Consider the following 21992-nt stretch of genomic DNA (forward strand, 5'->3'; position numbering starts at 1 on the left):
TGCTAACAGAAATCAAAATATCCTATATCTTCCTCTGACCCTCAGCAACCCTCTCTGCTGAAGAAAAAAAAAGAAAAAGCTGTTTTACTAATTTATAAGCACCATGCAGACCCAAGCAGTCTACAAAGAAATCACTCCACCAGTAATACAGATATAAAAGCACAAAGCATCTTGTAGGATTTTGAGAAATTCTGATAGCCAAGAAAAAGGCTTAAAGAGTTTAAAATATTCCCAATACTCACTGAAGGCAGCCACTGCAAGAGCCAGTGTGACAACGATGGAGACCCATGAAACCCACAACGCCTTCTTTCTGTAGCTCTGAGCTTCATGAGGTTTTAGCCTTGTACTGCTTTCTAGTAAACCTGATAAAGGCAATACACAAAGTGGTGTGAACATTACATTACTCCTTTTAAAAAAGAAAAACACATCTGTGTCAATTCAGGACCAAACAGATAATTGTATATATCGTATATGGTACATTATGAGCCTAATTCTACTCACCTCACTGAATTCGGGTGAATGAAGCTAATAAGAGTGCTTGAGTGAGCAAGGAGAACATGTTTTGGCTCTAATGTTTGCATTTCACCTGACAGAGTATAAATTGCACTCTTCACCCCAGAAGAGCACTGCTATCTTCAGGCAACTAAAGGAAGGTTCACAGTAATTTCACTGGGTATGTCTACATGGGGATAAAAGCCCCACGAGCATGGCCACAGCTGGCCCGGGTCAGCTGAATTGAGCTTGTGGAGCTCAAGCTGCAGGGCTAAAAATTGCTGTGTAGACAGACAGGTTAGGGCTGGAGTCCAAGCTCTGGGACCCGCCACCCTCAGAGCCTTAGAACTCAGGCTCCAGCCCAAGCCCCAGTGTCTACACAGAAATTTTTCAGCTGCAGTGCCCGTGCCAGCCATGGGTTTTTTATCCCCATGTAGACACCGATACAGGTACACATGGGGGACTTGATCCTGCACCTATTTAGGTCAATGATAAAACTACAGACTTCAATGGTTCAGGATTTGGCCTTAGTTCCAGATAGGGTGACCAGACAGCAAGTGTAAAAAATCGGAACGGGGGTTGGGGTAATAGGAGCCCATATAAAAAAAAAAGCCCCAAATATCAGGACTGTCCCTATAAAATTGGGACATCTGGTCACTCTAGTTCCAGACGAGAACTATAAGAACACAGGGAAAAACAATTGTGTTGGAGTGTTAAGTTCACCAGGCTCACACACCTGAAAAGTTAACTTGCTGATCCATTAAAATACAATGCTCAAATCGAGTATCAAAGCAGGAGCATATGTATTTTAGGAGGATGATGAAAAAGACTTAGAGATGAAAAAGACCTATTAGACCTGAGGAAGAGCCATATGTAGCTCAAAAACTTGTCTCTCTCATCAACAGAAGTTGGTCCAATAAAAGATATTACCTCATCCACCACCTTGTCTCTCTGTTAGAGCATAACATCTATCCTCCTGCAAAGGCATACAATCCCCACATAAAGGGACATGAGAGAGGAATTTAGGGCCTGATCCTGCTCTTACTGAAATCAGTGCAGTGGGTGCAGAATTGGGTCCTATGTCCTAACCAATTTTTAAAACTTTTTTTTGTCTTTCACCATGCTTTCCAACTGTGGAACCCTCCCGTCTCCCCCATCCTAATCCCCAGCTAACAATTCAATTTAAATATCAGAAAAATAGTGATAGTCTTCTGCTCCTTCTCTCCCCTCATCTTCTTTTAGCCCTAATTATGATATTCATTTAAGTTTTTTTTTATATATTTCCTTTCACCAGAAACTGTAAAATCTGATCCAAATCTGTTTCACTCATGATCTCTGGAATATTTTGTTTAACAAATGTAAAATCCAGTCAGTCTCCAGTGCGTCTTCCAGGATGTCTGTCACTTTTTCAGAAAACACATGTGTTTGAAAACGGAAACTACTGTACGGCTCTGAATTTGTAAAGCTAGTGCATTATAAACATGAGAAGCAGCATTGATGGCTTGAAAACGGGGTTGGGCGTTAGAACTAGGAACTCATTTTGTGCTCTTGGGAAAATCACTTAACCCCACTGCCTCAATTTCCCCATTGGTAAACAGGGATAATATTTGCCTAGGATACCTCACAAGGGTGTTATAAGGATTAATTACTTAATGTTTGTACAGAGTTTTCACACATAATTATTAAATTCTTTGTGCCAAATTTTGCCCTCAGTTACATACATGCAACTAATTAACTTCAAGAGGAGCCGCACTCTTATATGTAAGAGAATAATTTGGTCCTATAATATTTCTTAATTTTTATGTTTAAATTGGATTTATTTTCAACACACATTTAATGCTTTTCGAATTACCAGACTGATAGCCCTCAAGGCTTTGATTCCTCTGTATGCTCACAGAACAGGTCTGGAATGGGTAGCAACAATAAACACTTCTCACTAGAAGGACCACTGCAAGTAGTTCAGATGGTTAATTCCTCCTCCATATTCATTCAGTACTAGACCTGTCTGCTGCCACTGCCAACAAAGGTGCACAATTTCAATGGTGGCTTTTGTGAGGCTAACACCTAAAAACAGGTCTAGAGATAAAGATAAGATTTCATTATTCTAATTTTGTATAACCACAGAGAGAACCTCTCTCCTTGTTTTTTGGCATTCTTTTTTCTAGCAGCATTTAAGGGTTCTACTTTAAGGTCCAAATTCTGTCCAGATGTAAAGCTTTTGGCTGATTTTGGCTCTGAGGTGAAACAAACATCAGGTAGAATGACACATTCATTCCTGCTTGTTTCTTTCTTTAAATACATCATCCAATTCCCAGGTAACAGACAGCTGCTGCCATGAAGATCAAGGCATACAATAGATGTTTATGAATCATATAGACTCTTAGCTAAATAAAAGGAAAACCATTCACAGCTAGCCCCTTTTTATCGCTAATTGTAATTCAAGTGCCAAGAGTGCTCCCCACTGCATAAGATTCAGCTCCTTAATTTCATAAAATCAAAGCACCCCCGCTATGAGAGCTACACTGTAACGTGTATGTTAAAAATGATTGGAATATTCTTGGTTAGAAGGATGTAACTTTTTTTCCTCCTCCCTAAAATAAGTCACCTACTTTTATTTATTTACAATTTTTGCCCCACAAGAAGCATCATCTCATTTTAATGAGTCCTAGGGGACTGCATGCAAACATACACACATATTCATGCAGCTACCAAACACATAGCATGAAAATCCTTTTACAAAAAACATTAGCTCATTAATTTACATACAGCAAACAGATTCATGAGGGAGAGCTTTTGATCTTTTCACTGCATGTTACAAAACAATGTTTAATTTTAACTGACCACAGCACACTTTAAACCACCTTTAAATATGACCTGCATTGCTACAAAATGACGAGCTTGCATCTATTGATAAGATTTCTCCACCCTGAAACCAAGGTGCTGAATAATTTTGCTGCAAACAATAACTTGATTTAGTACCTAAATATCCCTAACGTAAAGATGATGCATTTGTTAAATGCATTGAATTTGGTACATTTTATATTATGTTTCACCACCTAAATATACATTTCACAACAAATAAAATTATTACATTAAATAATAATTCCAGAACACAAGATGTTTATGAAGTGATACCACATGCTGATTTAACAGAAGGTTTTTTTTTAATTTGACTAAAATAGCATTTTAAAATGTCACGTTTGAATTTCTATGTTGTTGGGTTTGTTAATTGAAAAAAGTAAAACCCTATTGTCTGATTACAGTGTTAAATCAAGGACCTGATCCAAAGTCAATTAGAGTCCATGGAAAGACTCTCATTAACTAAGGAAAGCCCTTAAAGAACCATTTTCCCTCCAAATACTTCATGACCTTTTTTGATTTAACAAAATGCAAAAGGATCCTTAGAAGTACAGTATTTGAAAAATTACTGAAGCCAACTGCATTAGAGATTCATACCTATGTGACTGTGTCTACATTTATGATTCATTGGAAAGAGCCACTGTAAAAAGTGCAATATTTCAGCAATATTATAAACAAACTAAAAAAATTATACTGAAACTTTTTCTGGAAATACTGGAGACAGTTTCCTGGACTCTTTCTCCTTTAACCCTACTACAGGCCAATTTAGCTGGGAAGTCTCTTCTCAAAATCTCCCTTGATTTTAAAGGTGCCAGCTCTGACCATTTTATCACAAACCTCATGACAGAGGGTGGGGGTTGCAGATTTTAAGTTTCTCTAGAGCTCCAAATTCCGGCCAAACTTTTGAATTTTGACCTTAGTCAAAATGGCTGATGTTTCCCATTACTTCCAATGGAACTAAAGCCACAAGCTGCCCTCTGTCACGATGTCTACCATTTTTATATATTATTAGTAGTATTTTATTATGTATTTGTATTATCGTAGCACCTAGGAGTCAGTCATGGATCACCCTTTGGCCATGAAAGCAAGGCAGTCCCTAGTAAAGATGGGCACCAATTCCCATATTTTCCCCAATATGACTGAACCCCAGATGGATCTCAAGGAAGATAGTCATGCTCATATACTCTATGGCTAGGGAACTGGAAAGGAACTGTGAAGAGAAAGAGGAATATGGGAAGCCTGAGGAAGCCTAAGGAGATGCAGGGAAATGTGGGGCACAGGATGGGGACTGAGGAGGTGCAGGGGAATGTGGAGTGCAGACAGTAAAATGAAGGACAGTAGAAGAGAGAGAAGATGAGAATGAGAGGGGGAAGGTGAGGGGCAATAGACTGTGTGGGAGCATAGCGAGTGAATGCAAGTGAAGCATGAATTGGGGCATGGAGGGAGACAGGATAGTGATCAAGGAGGAGAACAGAGAGGGATAAAATGGCAGCTTCCTACAACCAGAGGATAGGCAAGGGTAAGTGGAGTGCAGTGATGCCTGCATTTGTGCATGTGCATATAAGGTTGAATTTTGAACCTGTAAAGATCACACACAGTTTAGAGGTTAGCAGTTTTCCCCAGATATTCAAATAAGAGGGCAGGTAAAAAAAACAAACCAACCACTATTGGTTTTTAAATTTCATGATTTGGGGGGAAAGCTGGCTCACGATTTTTTAATGGCTTATGTTGGCAGTGGTGGGATTTGCACTTTTGGGGGCACTATAGATTTAAGCACCACCTCATGGCCCACCAAAGCCCCTTGGAGAGCCTCTTGGCAGCTGCTGCACTAAGTGGGCTCAATCCCATCTGCAAACAGCAGCCTTTCTGTAGGAAGTAGGTTAGCAGAGACCCCAGCACTGACTCCCTCCTTGGAATCCCCTCATTGAACCCCTCCCTTTTTATCACTGATTTACTTCTTTGAGGAGCTTCCCCTCCTCTCCCATTCCTCTAGTCTGCAGCCTCTGGGACATCTCATGGCTGATTCCTTAGCCCTGACTGCATCCTTGGGGCTTCTCCCACCCCACTCTCTGGTGGAAAGCAGTTAGACTGGCTATATATCTGAGAATCTCCGAGAACTACTTAGGCTGTCAGCCTCTCATCTGGAAAAGAAGTGCTGTTCTGAGGCTGTGGTGGCATGGGGGAAGGCATAGGGACAGAGTGTATAGGGTGGGTCTTAGGAAGCTTCTGGGGGCAGGCTGTTGGGGTAGTTATTGGAGGGGCTGAGGAGAACGATTAAAGGGAGGGTTGCAGGTACCAGTGTTAAGCAGTTGTAAATAATAAGTAAGGAACAGGTGCAGGGGGTATAGGGTGTGTACTAGAAGGGCTGCAGGGGTGATGAAAGCAAAAGAGTTGCAGGTGTGTTGAGGGGTGGGCCGCGATTATTAAAGAACGGTAAGTGGCTTGATATCTGTAATGGGCGAGTCAGGCTAGGTGTCGGGGCAATTATGATAATGGGGGGTGTCGGAGGGAACGCTAAGAGGCTACAGAGGGGGAATATGGTGGCGGAACAAATGTGAGAGGGGCTTCAGGGAGCGACTGGGGGAGGGGTACGCCTTAGGGAGAAATGTAGGGGCGTGAGGGAGCACTGAAAAGGGGGTAATGGGGGACAGCAAAGGTGCCCGCGGGGGCGATTTACGAGAAAGTTGCATTTGGGGAAGGTTGCAGTGGGGTGATTTAGGACGGGAGAGCTTATTATGGGGGCTGCGAGGAGTGATTTAGGGGAGGGATGCAGAGTGTGCTTGTTTTTGAAGGGTGTGTGTTGGGGCTGCAGGGGTGTGTGCTGTAGGTGGGGGGCTGCCGGGGTGATTTCGGGGAGGATGTGGGGAGAGGGAGGCCAGGGCGTAGGGACGGGGCTCACCTCTGTCCTCCAGCCCTTCGCTGAACTGTCCGCTCTCCCCGATCCGCAGCTGTTCATCCTGCTGGTCCCGGGAGGGGTAGGGCGGGGTGGCCCCGGGGGGCTGCACGATGGTGGGGTCCGGGGTGCTGGCCAGGTCGCCCCCAGCTGCGGCCGGCTCCATGTCTCGCGGAGTGGGAGAAGGCGGCAGGAGAGCGGGGCAGGGCAGCGAGGAGTGCGCGGAGCATCCAGCACGGGGGGAGGAGGAGGAGACTGGGCTCAGAGCATCAGAGGGATGGGGACAGACGGCAAACAAACTCCCCCAGCGGCTCCTCGCCAGCCCCCGGGCAGGTGGGGAATCAGAACAGCCTCCCGGCTCCTCAGATGCGGGGGGGGGGGTCTGATTGCAGCCCCCCCCCCGAGCAGCTGGGGGGAGGGCTGCAATTAGAGGCCCCGCCCAGCCCCAGAGGGGAGCTGGGCCGGGGGGGGGGTTGTACTCAGAGCCCCCGCCAGGTCCCAGGGGGCGGGCTGTAGGGAGAGCGGACACCCTGTGGGACGGGGTTCCTGCCGCCCAGGCACAGCAACGCGTTGCTGGGGCGTCCCACGCGCGGCTGGGACTCGGCCCCTCTCTGTGGCAGCGTTTTCTGGGGTGGCGCTGGAGAGGGGGAGGTAGGTGGTGGTGGTGGTGGTCTCGGGGCTGGTCTGAGGCTGTAAGGCCGGGCCTGCAGGAGTGGGGTGAGAGAGCTGGGCTCCCCTGCGTTATTCCCTAACTCAAGAGCCTGGATTCGAAGCTGCTACAGGGATTTGCTTCACTGCTCTTGGTTCGGTTTCGTTGTGGTGATTTGGTTTGGGGCGAGGGGAGTTTAGGAGCTGCCATTCTTGGGGGGAGGGGCATCAAACTCAAGAGGATTTAGGTGATTTTTTTTTTGCTAGCGAAATAAGGACCCACTGTTGAGGATTTCACAGCAACTGCTGCTGGGCAAGGAGGAAATAATCTGTACAACCAGCCTTCCAAACTTACCTACACCCTGCCCTTCCTCACCTCACATACTCCCCTCCCCTACGTCATCCCTTACAGCCCCCCCATGCCCTCCCACGTAACCTCCACAAACTTACCTATGTCCTGCCCTTCCTCACCCCACATGCTCCCCTCTCCTAAATCATCCCTTACAGCCCCCCATGCCCTTCCACATAACCTCCACAAACTTCATCACCCTGTGAAGTTTCCTTAACATGTACTTCAGGAGAAGAGTTATTCAATAACTGTCAGAAACTGCAGTCTTTTTTTACTGAGGGCAGAAGCTAACACTTCTTACATTTTCAAAGCACGCTAGTGAAGAAAAGAAGGGTTACTATTCCCATTGTATGTAACGGGAAACTGAGGCACAGAGAGGTTAGTGCCCACATTTTCAAAAAAATCTCCACTGCTTTTAGGTACCTCACTTTTTAGGTGTCTAATGGGAGAGAGCTGTGGCAGGATCCCAAAAATCAAATCAACCGTTCATGAATGGGAGGGGATGGTGTGCATGTATATAAATTTTGCCCTAAAAGGCTTCCCCAAAGACACATGGCAAGTCAGAGGAGAATTAATTAGAATTTAACACTTTCTGGTCCCTAGGTTGTGATCAGTCCACTAGTCTGACACATCCAAGGCTGCAGAGGAATGCAAGAAATATTGTCATTTAAAAACTTCCAAGGCATGTGAGGGGAAATAAAGACTGCCAAAAACCAATAACATGGTCATAGCTATTCTGTTTTACTTTCCTGGTTGTTAGCAATGACTAAATAGAGATTTGTACCCAAATAGCATTTTTCTTCATCAGTGCTGGTAATAATCAAATGTGGTGAATATGGAAAGGCAAGCAAGAGTTTGCACAAACACACAGGTTATATTTTAAGCTGCCAGAATCTAGGGGAGGTGCTTCATGCTTACTATAGTCAGCACTTTCATTAGAAAGAGAAGTTCTTTCTAATGGTTTAATAGGACCTGTTTGGGAATGTTTACTGAAATATGAATATCCAAATGGCCTAAATCTATATTATATCTCTTAATCCTGGGTGCTAATCCTCAAGATGTATTCAACTGTACTTTAAAACATAAATTAATTAAATAGGAAAACTACATTTCAATAAACATTAAGGGTTGTGATGCAAGCTGATATTTTAAAACTTTCACAGAAGCCTATGAAATGCCATTATTTAGTGGAGTTACTTAATTGGTGCGTTTGCAGTATTGTGGGGTAGGGGTTTATATTAGGAGGCTGTGGCGTGGGGGCTTGGTGTTCTTGGTTGTCCAAGCATGTTGTTCCCTTGCTCCTGAAGCTATTCTAAGCAAGGTCCTGCATCTTTTCACCTTAATCTCCTTTTCATCCTTACTCCCTTGCAGTGTTTGTGAACCCAGTGCTCTTTCTCCAATTGTGAGCTCTGCATTAATATGCAACACCACAAGGCCCTATGTATGTTATTTTTCTCATCAAATGGGTATTTAAGATATTATACACTGCTACCTCGATATAACGCCACCTGATATAATACGAATTTGTATATAATGTGGTAAAGCAGTGCTCTGGGGGGTGGGGGGGTCGCACTCCGGTGGATCAAAGCAAGTTCAATATAACACGGTTTCATCTATAATGCGGTAAGATTTTTTGGCTCCCAAGGACAGCGTTATATCGAGGTAGAGGTGTAGTAACATTTTAATTATTTGGGTTAAAAGATATTCTTATATAAAATAGTCTGAGAGATTTTTCTAAGCAAATTCAAACAACTCCATACAATGAAAGTAGGTGATTTTTAGAGACTATGTATGCATACTTCTCAACACTGAAACCTGCTAATGTGAGACACAAACCATCAACACATAAAATGAATGACCAAAATGTAGAACACTTACATTTTGTAACATCACACCATAAGTAATAGATCATAATGCTTGTTTTTCATTAAAATCTGTTGTTAAGGTTTCTCAGTTCTGCAATTTGCTGAAGGTAAGCAGCAGAGGGTTGGGGGAGACACCCTGCCCAGGCCGCTTAAGCCTTGGCCAGGGTGGAGAGAGGATCCCAATACGGGCTTCTTGTGGGTCAGCAGGAGAGGGGGATTTGAGGAAGGAGTGGTGGTCCTGGCTCAGCTGCCCCCAATTCAATTCATGCCCCTCCAATTCAAATAATGCTCAGCAGTACAACTTCTGCAGCTCCTCCTTCCCTCCCCAGGACAATTATTTCAGAATCTCCTCCCTACTTCCCTAGTACAATTAATATAGGCTTTCCCTATCTGCTTGGCTCCACCTCCACTGCTCCTTCCCCATCAGCATCTCTGGGTCCTCTGCTCCTCTCTTCCTATCCTGCAAAGGGAAGGGCACAGGTGACTGAGAGAGGTGCATGATGGTGTTTGGTTGGGGGATGACAGGCCAGCAGCCTGAGCAGACACCATTGTTGCAAGGAAGGGAGCAGAGTTAGCTAGAGCTGCTGGGCCCTTTCTGTTCTTTCCCCTACTATATATAGTCTATAGGATGGTTTAGCTTAAAAAATAAGTACGGTAGAAGTCAGGTTTTGGGCCTAAGTGGAGAGGAGTACGGGAAATGGAAGTTGCTATTGTGAGAAAAATCAAAGATACATTGGAGACAAAGTGTTATGGGAAAGTAAGAGTTAGCAAGGACATGTTCCAGGGTTATGTTATTGTTATGTTTTGGTGTTTACTGGTTTAAGCAAGGTTTGTAATAAATGTTTTTTGAGAATTATGAATGTTTTAGTAAATGTCTATATTGAAGGACATTGGTGCAGAAGTTAATTTAAATAATATGTAATGTAAAGAGCCAATAAGAAGATGGTAGAAATATAATTATGGTAAAGGGCAGTTTGATATTAATTTGTATTATAATGGACTATAACAGGAATAATTTTGCTAAATTGTGAGAGTTTTCCAATTAACATATAAAGGGTACCATTAGGTTCCAGGATTACAAGGCTGTACAGGCAGTCCTTGGACTTATGACACAATTGGTTCCTGAAAATTGCGTCCTAAGTCAAAACGTGGTAACTCAGAACCGCAATCCATTCCACGGTGGGACCAAACTTTGTAAAGTTGAAACCAATTGTTGTAAATCGAATGAGGGTGTCAGTTCAGAAGCATCATAAGTGCCGTTCGTTGAAAGTCGAACATCGTAAAGTCGAGGACTACCTGTACTTCACTCTGTTGTCACTGGACTGATCACCCATTGATCCACTTACCATGAAGTGAACTGAGGCGGCCGCCTCAAATGCCAGCGGGGGGGGGCGCCAGTAGGACCCAGAGTGTAGAAGATTGTGTCTGCTGCTGGTGCATATGTATTCTCTCTGCTCTAGATGCACAGAGATTGTGAAGTGCTGTGCTGGAGGAAGGACCTAACAGGCAGGTGGGAGAAAAGGTGAGAGGGAATAACAGAAAGCAGCAGGGCAGGAGCTGCAGAGAGAGAGAGGAAGAGAAGCACCCTGAGGAGCCTAGACCTCTCTAGCACCCCCAGGAGCCTGGACTGATTAACACCAGCTTCTCAAGGAGCTTCCTGTTTCCTGCTGCTTCCCCGAACCCACTTGAGGAGAACAGGAAGTCAACTGAAGTAGTAGGAGCCAGTTAGGCCCTTAAGACGCTGATATCTTCCCTCACTCAGGCCCTGCTACCAGCCTGCTTATTTGTCCCCTTCAACTGAGTGTTGAGAACCACTATAGCTGGCACAGAACAGCAATCATGAGTGAAAGAAGCAAACGCCCCTCTTTCTTCAGAAAAAGAAAGAAAGCAAAGGAAGCTTTTCTATCTAAGAAGGAAGGAGCTCTCCTGAGATACATAGGCACAAATGTTCATGGTGAGCCTTCTGGCCCCAGTGAGGATGTGGGTGGTGAGATGCCTGATCTTCCAGTTAGTCAGAGTGCAGGTGACCTGGCAGCTACTGCAGCATCCCTATATCCATCTCAAATGGATGCACATACCTGAAGAAAAGTTTAGATCAGAGAAGAGTGTGGTGGATGTGCAAGAAACAGCTGCTGCTGAGTTAAGTTCCTTAAGTCTAGATGATCCAGGACTGTTGACCCACTTGAGCAGTAGCCTGAAGGACTTCCTTGTACTGCATGGGCCACATCAAGTGAAAAACTTCATGTTCCCCAAAGACAATGAAAATAGAAGTTTCCATCCAACACATTACTGGCTTGAAATTCCCAATAGTGACAAAGTGGAGAGCCCCAATGGCTTATGTACTCAAAAACCCAGAATGCTGCATACTGTTTTTGTTGCAAACTCTTCCAGTTTAATGTTCCAGCCACATTGGGTTCTACAGAAACAAAAGACTGGAAAAATCTGGCTAGAAATCTGGCATTCCACTAGAAGGCAGCAAATCACCAGAGAGCATTCCATAGGTGGAAAGAGCTTGAGATGAGAGTAAGGTTAAAGGCCACCATAGATGTTCAGCATCAAGAAAAGATTGCATCAGAGTCTCTTTACTGGCAAAATGTTCTGAAAAGACTCATTGCCATTGTGAGAATGCTTGCTATCCAAAACCTAGTACTGCATGGCACTTCAGATCAGCTGTATGTGCCAAATAATGGAAACTTCCTTAAAATTGTGGAGCTGATGGCTGAGTTTGATGCTGTACTCTAGGAACATCTAAGAAGTGTCACCACCGAAGAAATGTACACACACCACTACCTTGGAAAAACAATTCAAAATGAGATCATACAGTTACTGGCAACAAAAGTCAAACAAGATTGTGGCAGATCTGAAGTCAGCAAGATATTACTTTGTTATTCTGGACTGCACGCCTGACATAGACTCATAGGCTTAAGGTCAGAAGGGACCATTATGATCATCTAGTCTGACCTCCTGCACAATGCAGGCCACAGAATCTCACCCACCCACTCCTGTAACAAACCCTAACCTATGTCTGAGTTACTGAAGTCTTCAAATCATGGTTTAAAGACCTCAAGGTGCAGAGAATCCTCCAGCAAGTGACCCGTGCCCCACGCTGCAGAGGAAGGCGAAAAACCTCCAGGGCCTCTGCCAATCTTCCCTGGAGGAAAATTCCTTCCTGACCCCAAATATGATGATCAGTTAAACCCTGAGCATGTGGGCAAGACTCACCAGCCAGCACCCAGGAAAGAATTCTCTGTAGTAGCTCAGATCCCACCCCATCTAACATCCCATCACAGACCATTGGGCATATTTACCTGCTAATAATCAAAGATCAATTAATTGCCAAAATTAGGCTAACCCATCATACCATCCCCTCCATAAACTTATCAAGCTTAGTCTTGAAGCTACATATGTCTTTTGCCCTCACTACTCCCCTTGGAAGGCTGTTCCAGAACTTCACTCCTCTAATGGTTAGAAACCTTCGTCTAATTTCAAGTCTAAACTTCCTAGTGTCCAGTTTATATCCATTTGTTCTTGTGTCCACATTGGTACTAAGCTTAAATAATTCCTCTCTCTCCCTGATATTTATCCCTCTGATGTATTTATAAAGAGCAATCATATCTCCCCTCAGCCTTCTTTTGGTTAGGCTAAACAAGCCAAGCTCTTTGAGTCTCCTTTCATAAGAGGTTTTCCATTCCATCAGCCATACGGAACAAATGACTTTAATGGTGCATTTTGTAACAACAACAGAACCTAGTGAAAATGTCCCTGCAATGGTGACTGTCAGAGAGCATTTTCTATAATTTATTGACATTGATGATACTACAGGAGCTGGTATGACAAATGTGCTTCTTAAAAAGCTGGAAGATATGGGAATTGCAATAGCTGACATGAGAGGTCAGGGCTACCATAATGGTGCCAACATGAGAGGAAAGAACAGAGGAGTGCAGACACGAATCCAAGAGTTAAACCCTCTAGTTTTTTTTGTCCCATTCAGTTCTCATTCATTGAACTTGGTGGTCAGTGACGCAGGATCAACTTCTAGTGAGGATGCTGAATTTGTTAATGTAATTCAAAGCATCTATGTATTTTTCTCTGCATCAGCTCATTGATGGCAAATTTTGAAGCAACATCTGGGAACATCCTCTCTGACACTGAAACCACTGAGTGCCACATGATGGGAAAGTCGAGTGGAGGCGATAAAGCCTATCAAACACCAAATTGGGAAGATAGATGGTGCCATAGTTGCCATTATGGAGGATAATGCTATGACAGGAACTGTTCGTGGGAGAAGAGTGGCAGAGGGAAATGGAATCACCAGAAACATACATAACTTCAAATTTCTGTGTGGCTTAGTGTTGTGGTATGACATACTGTTTGAAATAAATGTTGTAAGCAAGAGACTCCAAGGTGTTGACCTTGATATATCTGGAGCAATGGAATAACTGGACAAAGCAAAATCATACCTACAGTATTACCAGTCAGATGAGGGATTTCAAAATGTTCTGAAGAGTGCACAGAAGGTGGGAGAGGAACTTCACACTGAAGCTATTTTCCCACCCTTTCAAGAATACAAGAGTCACTGAAGAAGAAGAAGACATTTTGATTATGAGGCATGGGATAATCCCATAAGAGACCCCAAACAATTCTAAGTTGAATTCTTTAACCAGGTGCTAGATTGTGCAATACAGTCAGTTGAAGAAGTTTCATGCAGCTCAAAGAATACAGCAGTATGTTTGGGATGTTGTATGATGTTCCAAAACTCCTCGCTAAACCTGAAGAAGACCTATACCAGTAATGCAGGGCACTAGAGACAGTGTTGACACATGATGACATGCGCGATATTGATGTGAGTGATTTAGGTGATGAACTGAAAGCCCTTTCAAGATACATTTCAGCAGGATCAACTCCAAAGGCTGTTCTGGAATATATGTGCACAAATAAGATGACCACCCTCTTTTCAAATGCTTTTGTTGCTCTGCTCATACTTCTAACACTTCCTGTAACAGTTGCCAGTGGAGAATGCAGCTTCTCCAAGCTAATGAAGTTAATAAAACACATCTACGCTCCACAATGACACAGGAGAGGCTGCTCGGCCTTGCAACCATCTCAATAGAGTATGAGCTGGCCCAGACTGTGGACCTTCAGGTGGAACAGGAAGAAGGCAGAATTGAGACCTTTAAAAGTTTTGGCCCAAGCGAGGGGGCAGGGGGGCGTCATTTGAGCTCCCCATCTCAGGTGCCAAAATGTTGTGGGCTGGCCCTGCATTGATCCACCAATTCATCTTGAGTGTGAGTGTAACAGTAGTATTTATGTAAGTAGTAATTGCCTGCCTGTTTGCTTAGCTACTCATTTTTCTTTTAATAAAGTTTGGTTGTATCATTCAAAGTGTCACCTAGTGGTCCTCTACTAAATACATTTTCTAGAGGCTCAAACCTAAAAACTAAGTTGGGGTGTTTTGTTTTTTGTTTTTGTTTTTTTGCACCTTTACTTTTAACAACATAATATTAATTGGGACCATTCCAACAAAAAGGTTACACTGCCTATTGTGAAAAATGGTGTTGGCTCAGACTTTCTTCCTCTTTCTAGCCTCCCCTATCCACAATCTACCAGTAGCTCCTCTTTTCTTCACAGGCCTCTGTGCTCCTGGGAGGATGGGGCAGGGTGCCCTGAACTGGCCAAGGAGGGTGTCCTCCTCCTTCTCTGACCCAGCCAGTGCTGCCTGAGAGCACACAAATGAGCTCCAGAGCAAGGTGTACTGTTCAATGTAATATGTCTGAAAGCTCTGTGTATAAGATTTCTTTCATTCTTAGCCTTTCATGTGGCTATTTAATTTCCATCTTTTTGCCAGGGCTGTAGATGTCATTAAGGTTCCTCCATCTCTCCTTATCCCCTCCATAAACCAATTAGTTTGTCAATTTTGTTTTGTACTTGGGGTGGGGGGGAGAGTCAGTCAGAAGCAGTTTCCCAAAATCCAGACTGAAGGATTTTTAATATAAACAGAGAGACAAATAAGACTATAAGCCACTACTCTCTCCCTGCAGGTCCCTTTCCCAAGATGCAATATTGCTTTGACATCTACAGGAAATCAGACAAATAGTGATGGCTAAGTACTTAAGGACACCCATCTAATGTAAAATAAAAACACTTTGCAGATGATTTGGACCCCTCAAGAACCATGAACTGTACAATACCTACCTACATAACCAGTGTCTTCAGTATCCTCATCCTCCTTCCCCACTTCCCTTCTTTTGCTAGTAGCCCTCAATTGCCGTTGCTTGTTTCACATTAAGCTGTACGTTCCTCAGGGCAGGGGTGTTGACTTCCTGTGTTTGTACTGCACAGTGAGTCTCTGATCTTAGGGGTAGGCAGTAGGAGCAGGAAGCTGACGATGAGATGAAAATTTTATTTTAAATGGCTCTGTTGCCTTGATATTTTGCCACTGCACTTCCTACCCTGGGCTCAAGGTGGGGGAGGGGTTGTGATCTATTTTGTATTTACCAAAGCAAAATCCAAAACATAAAGAAGCACCACAATTAAGTTCCTCTCCCCAAACAAGGCATCTAATTTAAATCATTGTGTATCCAAGCTAGCCATTAGGAAACAGAGCCTGACCCATCACTATGATTGGAAGCTATTTCCCAAATGGCTGGGCCATTACAAACATTGAATCTATCTCCTCATGTAAGTATTCTCACACTTCTTATGAAACTGTCTGTACTGGGCTATCCTGATTATCACTTCAAAAGTTTTTTCTCTTACTTAATTGGCCTCTCAGAGTTGGTCAGACAACTCCCACCTTTTCATGCTCTCTGTATGTGTATATATATCTCCTCACTATATGTTCCATTCTATGCATCCAAAGAAGTGGGCTGTAGCCCACGAAAGCTTATGCTCAAATAAATTTGTTAGTCTCTAAGGTGCCACAAGTAGTCCTGTTCTATTTCCCAAACCATCAGCACCCCTTATTTCTGTTGGCATTTCAAGGGCATCATCTCCTACAGCCCATGGAGGCAGTGTGTTTCAGTGGACAGGGCTTAGATCAGGGAGCTTATGATACCTGGGTTCTGTTCTCAGGTTGGCTGTTTGACTTCTGTGAGACCCCATGTGCAGGGACTGCAAGTTCTTCAGCAAATGGAAAAGGCTTAACAAACAAGGGAAGACTTTTTCCCTACTAGCTGTATTAGTTACAGGGCTTGTATCTTAGCCCTCAAATATTCTTGATATTTCCCCCCATCTTTGCTGGCCATGAAGCAGGAGAATCCAAAAATAAACACAATAAAAGAACCAGAAGCAGCCTCCATAAATACTTGCCAGACATACTTTGGGATGGCTTCTCTCTGTGAGTACTGGGATATTCAAACACACTGTGACTAGAATGCGGAATGTTTCTTAATAGAACCTTTGTTCACAGCTGGGCTTATCTATGATCTTAATGGTATTTTGGTGTCCACTCCTGGTTTTTAATGTAAATGGTTACAGGTAGAACCAAGGGTGTGAATAGCAAAACATGTGCTGGTCCTTCTGTCTGACAATGATCACTACAGAAGTATAGAATGTTTATTATTCTACTTCACTCTAAATGCAGTTGAACTATATCCATCTTAACTGTAAACAAGTCCCAGAGTACCCTTATATATTATGTTTGTTCAGGGTTAAAGAATTGCATCTGTTCTAGATTTACAATAATTCTCTTTTCTTTTTAACACAAGTGATTGAACACTTCTGTAGGAATTAGCAGAGTACAATGCTGCATTCAGAGACTCCTGAGAGTGAAGTTTGTTTGGCTTTTACTGGTGTTACCTAATAAATGCTCCACATTGCTCTATAGCCTGAGTGCAGCATGAGACCACACTTATTAGGAAAAGTTAAGGGTACTCCACGAAGAAAGTGGATGGACTGGTTCAGCAGTAACAATTTAATTGTGTTTTAAGAAGCAGCAGCAAAGGCAATACTGTTTTCATTCAGCCATGTCTGTGTGCAAGGCCATGTCTCATGCATCTCCTAAACTAAGAAAAACTGCTTATTTCTGGTAATTATGCATCCTATTTCTCTAAGGCATTGTTTTGCAGTATGCTAGTACAAGCACTGTTGCTTTATTCCTTTGCTTCTGTCAAATGGCTCCAGCCTGACATTCAAAGGAGAGTGTTCATTTGTTATTTACATCAATATGTCTCTGTCCTCAGTCTACAACAGCAAGTAATGGTAGCCCATTCAATCTTGGAAGATATTTCTGAAGCAAAAACTAAGTGTCAGTCCCAATAGACAAGAAGGTAACCATCCTGTAAAAATCACCACCACCACCACAACTGGCACTAATTGCTACTCCTGTTGGCATGCTCAGCAAACAGGCTGAGGATTGAATGACTGATTTACCCTGTTACTCCTAGAAGTGGGCCCTTTGGGCCAAGATTGGGAACAGTGTGAGGAAGTTTGCACTGTTGATGCTTATGCTGTTCCTGTTCTGTGGATAAGTAGAAGAAACTGAGGTTGAGATTTTCAAATCTGTCTTGAGCAGTTAGCTATACCTTTCCTATTAAAATTAATTGAAGAAATGTATCTAAATCCCTTTGCCTGATTCAGTCTCTTAGGCCTGTCAGTCTGGCATTTTTCACCAGTTTAAATTTAAATTAAATTTCACCAAATTTAAAAATAAAATAAAATTAAAAGAATATTACAACACAGCTATTAATCCCAGAAGCTGCAAAACAGATTCTTTAAATTATCCATTAAGGTTTCTGTGTCTAGATTAAGTTACTTGTTTCCTCCTGTATTGGTGTTGTCTTCAATATAATTAAGGCCTAAAAATTCTCTTTTCGTTGGCATTTTTTTAATCTTTGCAAATAAATACAAAACAAGGGCATGTAGTAAAGAAGTAATTCCGGAGTAAAATGGAACAAGTGTCTTATCCTTGGGATATGAAATGTCACCTATAACATGCACATCTTGAACTAATGATCCTAATAGCATGTAGCACACAGTGACCTCTGTAAAATTGAGGGCAAATAATATCAGCTACCCGCTCGTTCTCCCTCTGTATGATATTGATGCTGCTTCATGCAGACAAAAAACACCTAGCAAGTGCGAGCCCCAAATATTGATAAATGCCACTGTACCAATGAAGGAAGAATGAAAACTCAAAGTGCCATCATAAAAAGAGCAGAGATCTAATGAATATGGGGAAGTGGTTGTTATGTTTGTTTTGGTTTGGTTTTTTGAGTTTGGGTGTTTAGAAAGTTTATTTAGGAAGCTTTAATGGGTTTACAAGTCATTGCCATGTAATGCTCAAAAATAAAATATTAATCATTGCAACACTGAGCTTATTAAACATTTTGTTTAAAGAAACATTATGTGGTAATATGGTAATCAAATCTCTCTTTAGCAGGAAGTTACCATATTACAAAGGGCTTGGCTACACTTGAAAGTTGCAGCGCTGGGAGTTACAGCACTGGTCATGCAGCTGTGCAGGAACAGCGCTGGTGTGTGGCCACACTCACAGCTACCAGTGCTGGTGTGTGGCCACATTTGCAGTATTTACAGCGCTGTTGGGAGTGCTGCATTATGGGCAGCTATCCCAGCATTCAAGTGGCAACAACGTGCTTTTCAAAAGAGGGGGGTGGAGGTTGGTGTACTATGACAGGGAGCAGGGAAGATAGAGAGAGTGGATTTTTGGAGCCAACACTGTGTGTTAGCTTCCTGGATTGAAAAATCACAAAATGTTCACGAACCCTTAGTCTTAATTGCAAACAGCCTGCATCCAGCGCTGTTTCTCTGTCAAGCAAACATTCACTCCCTGCCTCTCATTTGATCGTTCACAGCCAGGTACAGATAGCTCCTGTTTGCTGTGATCAGTGTTTGTTTTTTTAGATAAGCAATTCAACGGAGCTCCGATTGGAGTTCACAACAAAACAAGAGAGGCTGCATAACAAAACAAAGAGAGTAATTTAGTTAAAAGCATTCTGGGATATCTCCTTATTCCCTGGAGGCCAATAAAAGCGCTGGTGTGTGTCCACACTTGATGAGCAGCGCTGGATCACCAGCGCTGCAATCGCTACATCCCAACCTGACCAGGTGTACAGCCAGCGCTGCAGCCAGGGAGTTGCAGTGCTGGATGTGCCTTGCAGGTGTGGACGGTTACTAATTGCAGCGCTGGAAAGCCTCTACCAGCGCTGCAACTTGCAAGTGTAGCCAAGCCCAAAGTGAACCTCTTTCCACCACTAGGATTTGTTGCTTCTTATGATTTTATTAAGCTGAGTGAAACTACTGGCTCCACTCATATTTATCAAACCAGGTGTGTCTATAAAACGTTCATATTAAAAAAAAATTGACAGGTGTGCTGGGTTTTGGGTTTTTTGTTTGTTTGCAGGCAAATGTACTTTGAGTATTGGATAAATAGTAACCAAATATCTAAGAATCTATTTGTCCTCTGTCTGTTTTGCTGGGTATGTAACTGATGCATTGATTTTTCCATTACAACAACGTCCCATATTTTTTTGGAACCATTTCTCTAGTTTTGGATTTATTTTTTCCTTCAGTGTGAGGCTATCAGTACTCTTGCAGTTCTAGCAGATGAGAGATTAGATTAATTCTTCATTGCTTTGTGTGTGACCATTTCCACTAGGAAGACAAGCTCCAGGAGGATTATCAACCGGATCATTTGGTAATAAATATCCAACGGTTTGTAATATCTGGTTACAAATCACACCCCAGTACTCACAAATGATAAGACATGTCCACCATATATGTATAAAATCTCCTCTTTCACCACAATTTCTCCAAAATGTATCCCCATTCATCTCGCTGTGTTTTTTAACCTGATTGGTATGAGCTACCATTGAAACAATGTCTCACAGAAATGTCCTTTTATTGTGCTACCAACTGATGTTGCAGGCCCTCTTTTTCAGATCAAAGCCCTTTCCTCTAGAATAATTTGTCTATCCAAATTTTTTTCAACTATATCTCACATGGACATTTCTTTGATAGGAAAATTGTCTGCCAACATTGATTGATATAAAATTGTTGTAATTTTTTTGTTTCCTAATCAACTAGAAGCTGTACCATTGGGAGAGCGGGCAAGTTAGTTAGTTTTGAATTCTAAATAAGTTAGAAAAGTTTCTTTGGAGAACAGCTGGCCAACTGTATGCATTTCATGACTCTCCTAATCTTTTAAATACCTTTTTGTGATTTAGGTTGAAAAATCTGGACTATTTGAAATGAGTGTCACTGGCAAATGAAAAAAGGATTTATATCCATTCTATCCCAAACCCATAGAGTACAGAAGAACTAAGGGTCACCAAAAGAAATTAATAGGCAGCAGGTTTAAAACAAACAAAAGGAAGTATTTATTCACACAACGCACAGTCAATCTGTGGAACTCTTTGCCAGAGGATGCTCTGAAGACCAAGACTGTAATAGAATTCAGAAAAGAACTAGATAAGTTCATGGGGGATAGGTCCATCAATAGCTAGTAGCCAGGATTGGCAGGAATGGTATCTCTAGCCTCTGTTTGCCAGAAGCTAGGAATGGATGACAGGGAATCGACCACTTGATGATTACCTGTTCTGTTCATTCCCTCTGGGGCACCTGGCACTGGCCACTGGCGGAAGATGGGGTGCTGGCCTATATGAATCTTTGATCTGACCCAAACTGACCGTTCTTATGAGTAGGCTTTTCTAAAGAATGTGTATACATATCTGGAAAGTGTGACTTTTTGTTAATCTGTAGTACCCTAATAAAATTTGCACTGCCACAATTTTCTTGTTCAATAAAGAGCCAGTGTTTATCTGGATTAGAACACCTCCAATCAGCTGTTGCTTTGAACTAGCTGTCTTGATAGTACTATATAATATTTGAAACCGCTAGAACCCCCAGTTTAAGGGTCAGTGTAAAGTATCTGCACTCATTCTCAATATTTTCTTATTCCATATAAATTCTCTGTATTCCTGCTAGAATTGTATCTGGGGTGATTATAGAAAGATTTTGAAACAAAAAAGTTGTCCTTGGCAAAATAATCATTTTGACTGTGACTGTTCTTCCTAATCAAGAAATTGCATACATCCCCCTGTGTTCCAAATCTTTTTTTCATTTGCTGAAGGTGTGGTTTGATATTTGAATCATACAGCTCATCTAGGTTGTTTGAGATTTGAATTCCCAGGTATCTTACAGAACCGGTTTCCCATTTGTACCCAAATGTTTTCTAGAGGGGTAGCATCACAGAGTCTGGCCTATTTAGAGGTAGCAGTTCAGATTTGGAATAATTTACTTTAAAGCTACTTGCTTTCCCAAAGTAATAGATTCTGTAGATAGTAATTCTAGGGAATTGTTAGGGTTAGATAAAAATAATATTACAAGAGTAATGACAAAAATCAATTTTTGTCTCTCACAGGCGGCTAAAATACAGGCCGATTTTCATCAGAGCGGATGCCCATGCCCTTCAAATTAATCAACTGGCAGGAGATAATTTGACAGGTGAAGCAGGCAACTTCTTTTCTTCCATCTAGACTACGTATTCATCATCACAGAACACTGATAGTTCATAAGCCTGCAAATTGTGAGTTCTGTACCTTCTCTCAAGCCACAAGAATCCCATTGGATTCACTTTGTTTTCACATTATTATTTTAAAGAATAAGCATTTTGAGAAATTGTTGGTGTATTTACAAAAAAGCAATACCTTTCGATTGATTGTAATTAATTTTTACAGCCTGACACTCAGACAAGGGAGTCTTACTTTCAGATGTCTGGCTCTTTCCACATTAAGTATATCAGCATGTAAATGGGTATTTGGGGGGTGTATGGTTACAACCCTCTTTGTAACATGACTTGTTAGGTTGCATCAACTTCGAACCACGGTGGGATCAGAGAGATACTATTTTTGTGGCAGTAAGAAAATAG

The 21992-nt window shown here is 42.4% G+C and overlaps 2 protein-coding genes across 4 annotated transcripts in view; one reads left to right on the plus strand and one right to left on the minus strand.

Annotated features, from left to right (window-relative positions):
* TMEM163 (transmembrane protein 163) overlaps positions 1-6544 on the minus strand; it is a 160837-nt gene extending 154293 nt beyond the window's left edge. The window contains exons 1-2 of the mRNA XM_045032333.1: positions 6251-6544; positions 243-362 (exon numbers count right to left, since the gene is read on the minus strand). Of these exons, the coding sequence (XP_044888268.1) occupies positions 243-362; positions 6251-6410 (280 nt within the window). The 5' untranslated portion in view covers positions 6411-6544. The remainder of the gene's footprint in view (positions 1-242; positions 363-6250) is intronic.
* ACMSD (aminocarboxymuconate semialdehyde decarboxylase) overlaps positions 5879-21992 on the plus strand; it is a 79223-nt gene continuing 63109 nt past the window's right edge. The window contains exons 1-2 of one of the 3 annotated variants that reach the window (XM_045032331.1): positions 5879-5905; positions 21486-21650. The gene's annotated coding sequence lies outside the window, so the exon portion shown is untranslated. Of the gene's footprint in view, positions 5906-6747; positions 6896-21485; positions 21651-21992 lie in introns of those variants that run through there. The other 2 variants (XM_045032330.1, XM_045032332.1) reach the window with 2 other exon arrangements.

This window comes from Mauremys mutica, chromosome 10, assembly GCF_020497125.1.
Source record: "Mauremys mutica isolate MM-2020 ecotype Southern chromosome 10, ASM2049712v1, whole genome shotgun sequence".
Classification (NCBI taxonomy): Eukaryota; Metazoa; Chordata; order Testudines; family Geoemydidae; genus Mauremys; species Mauremys mutica.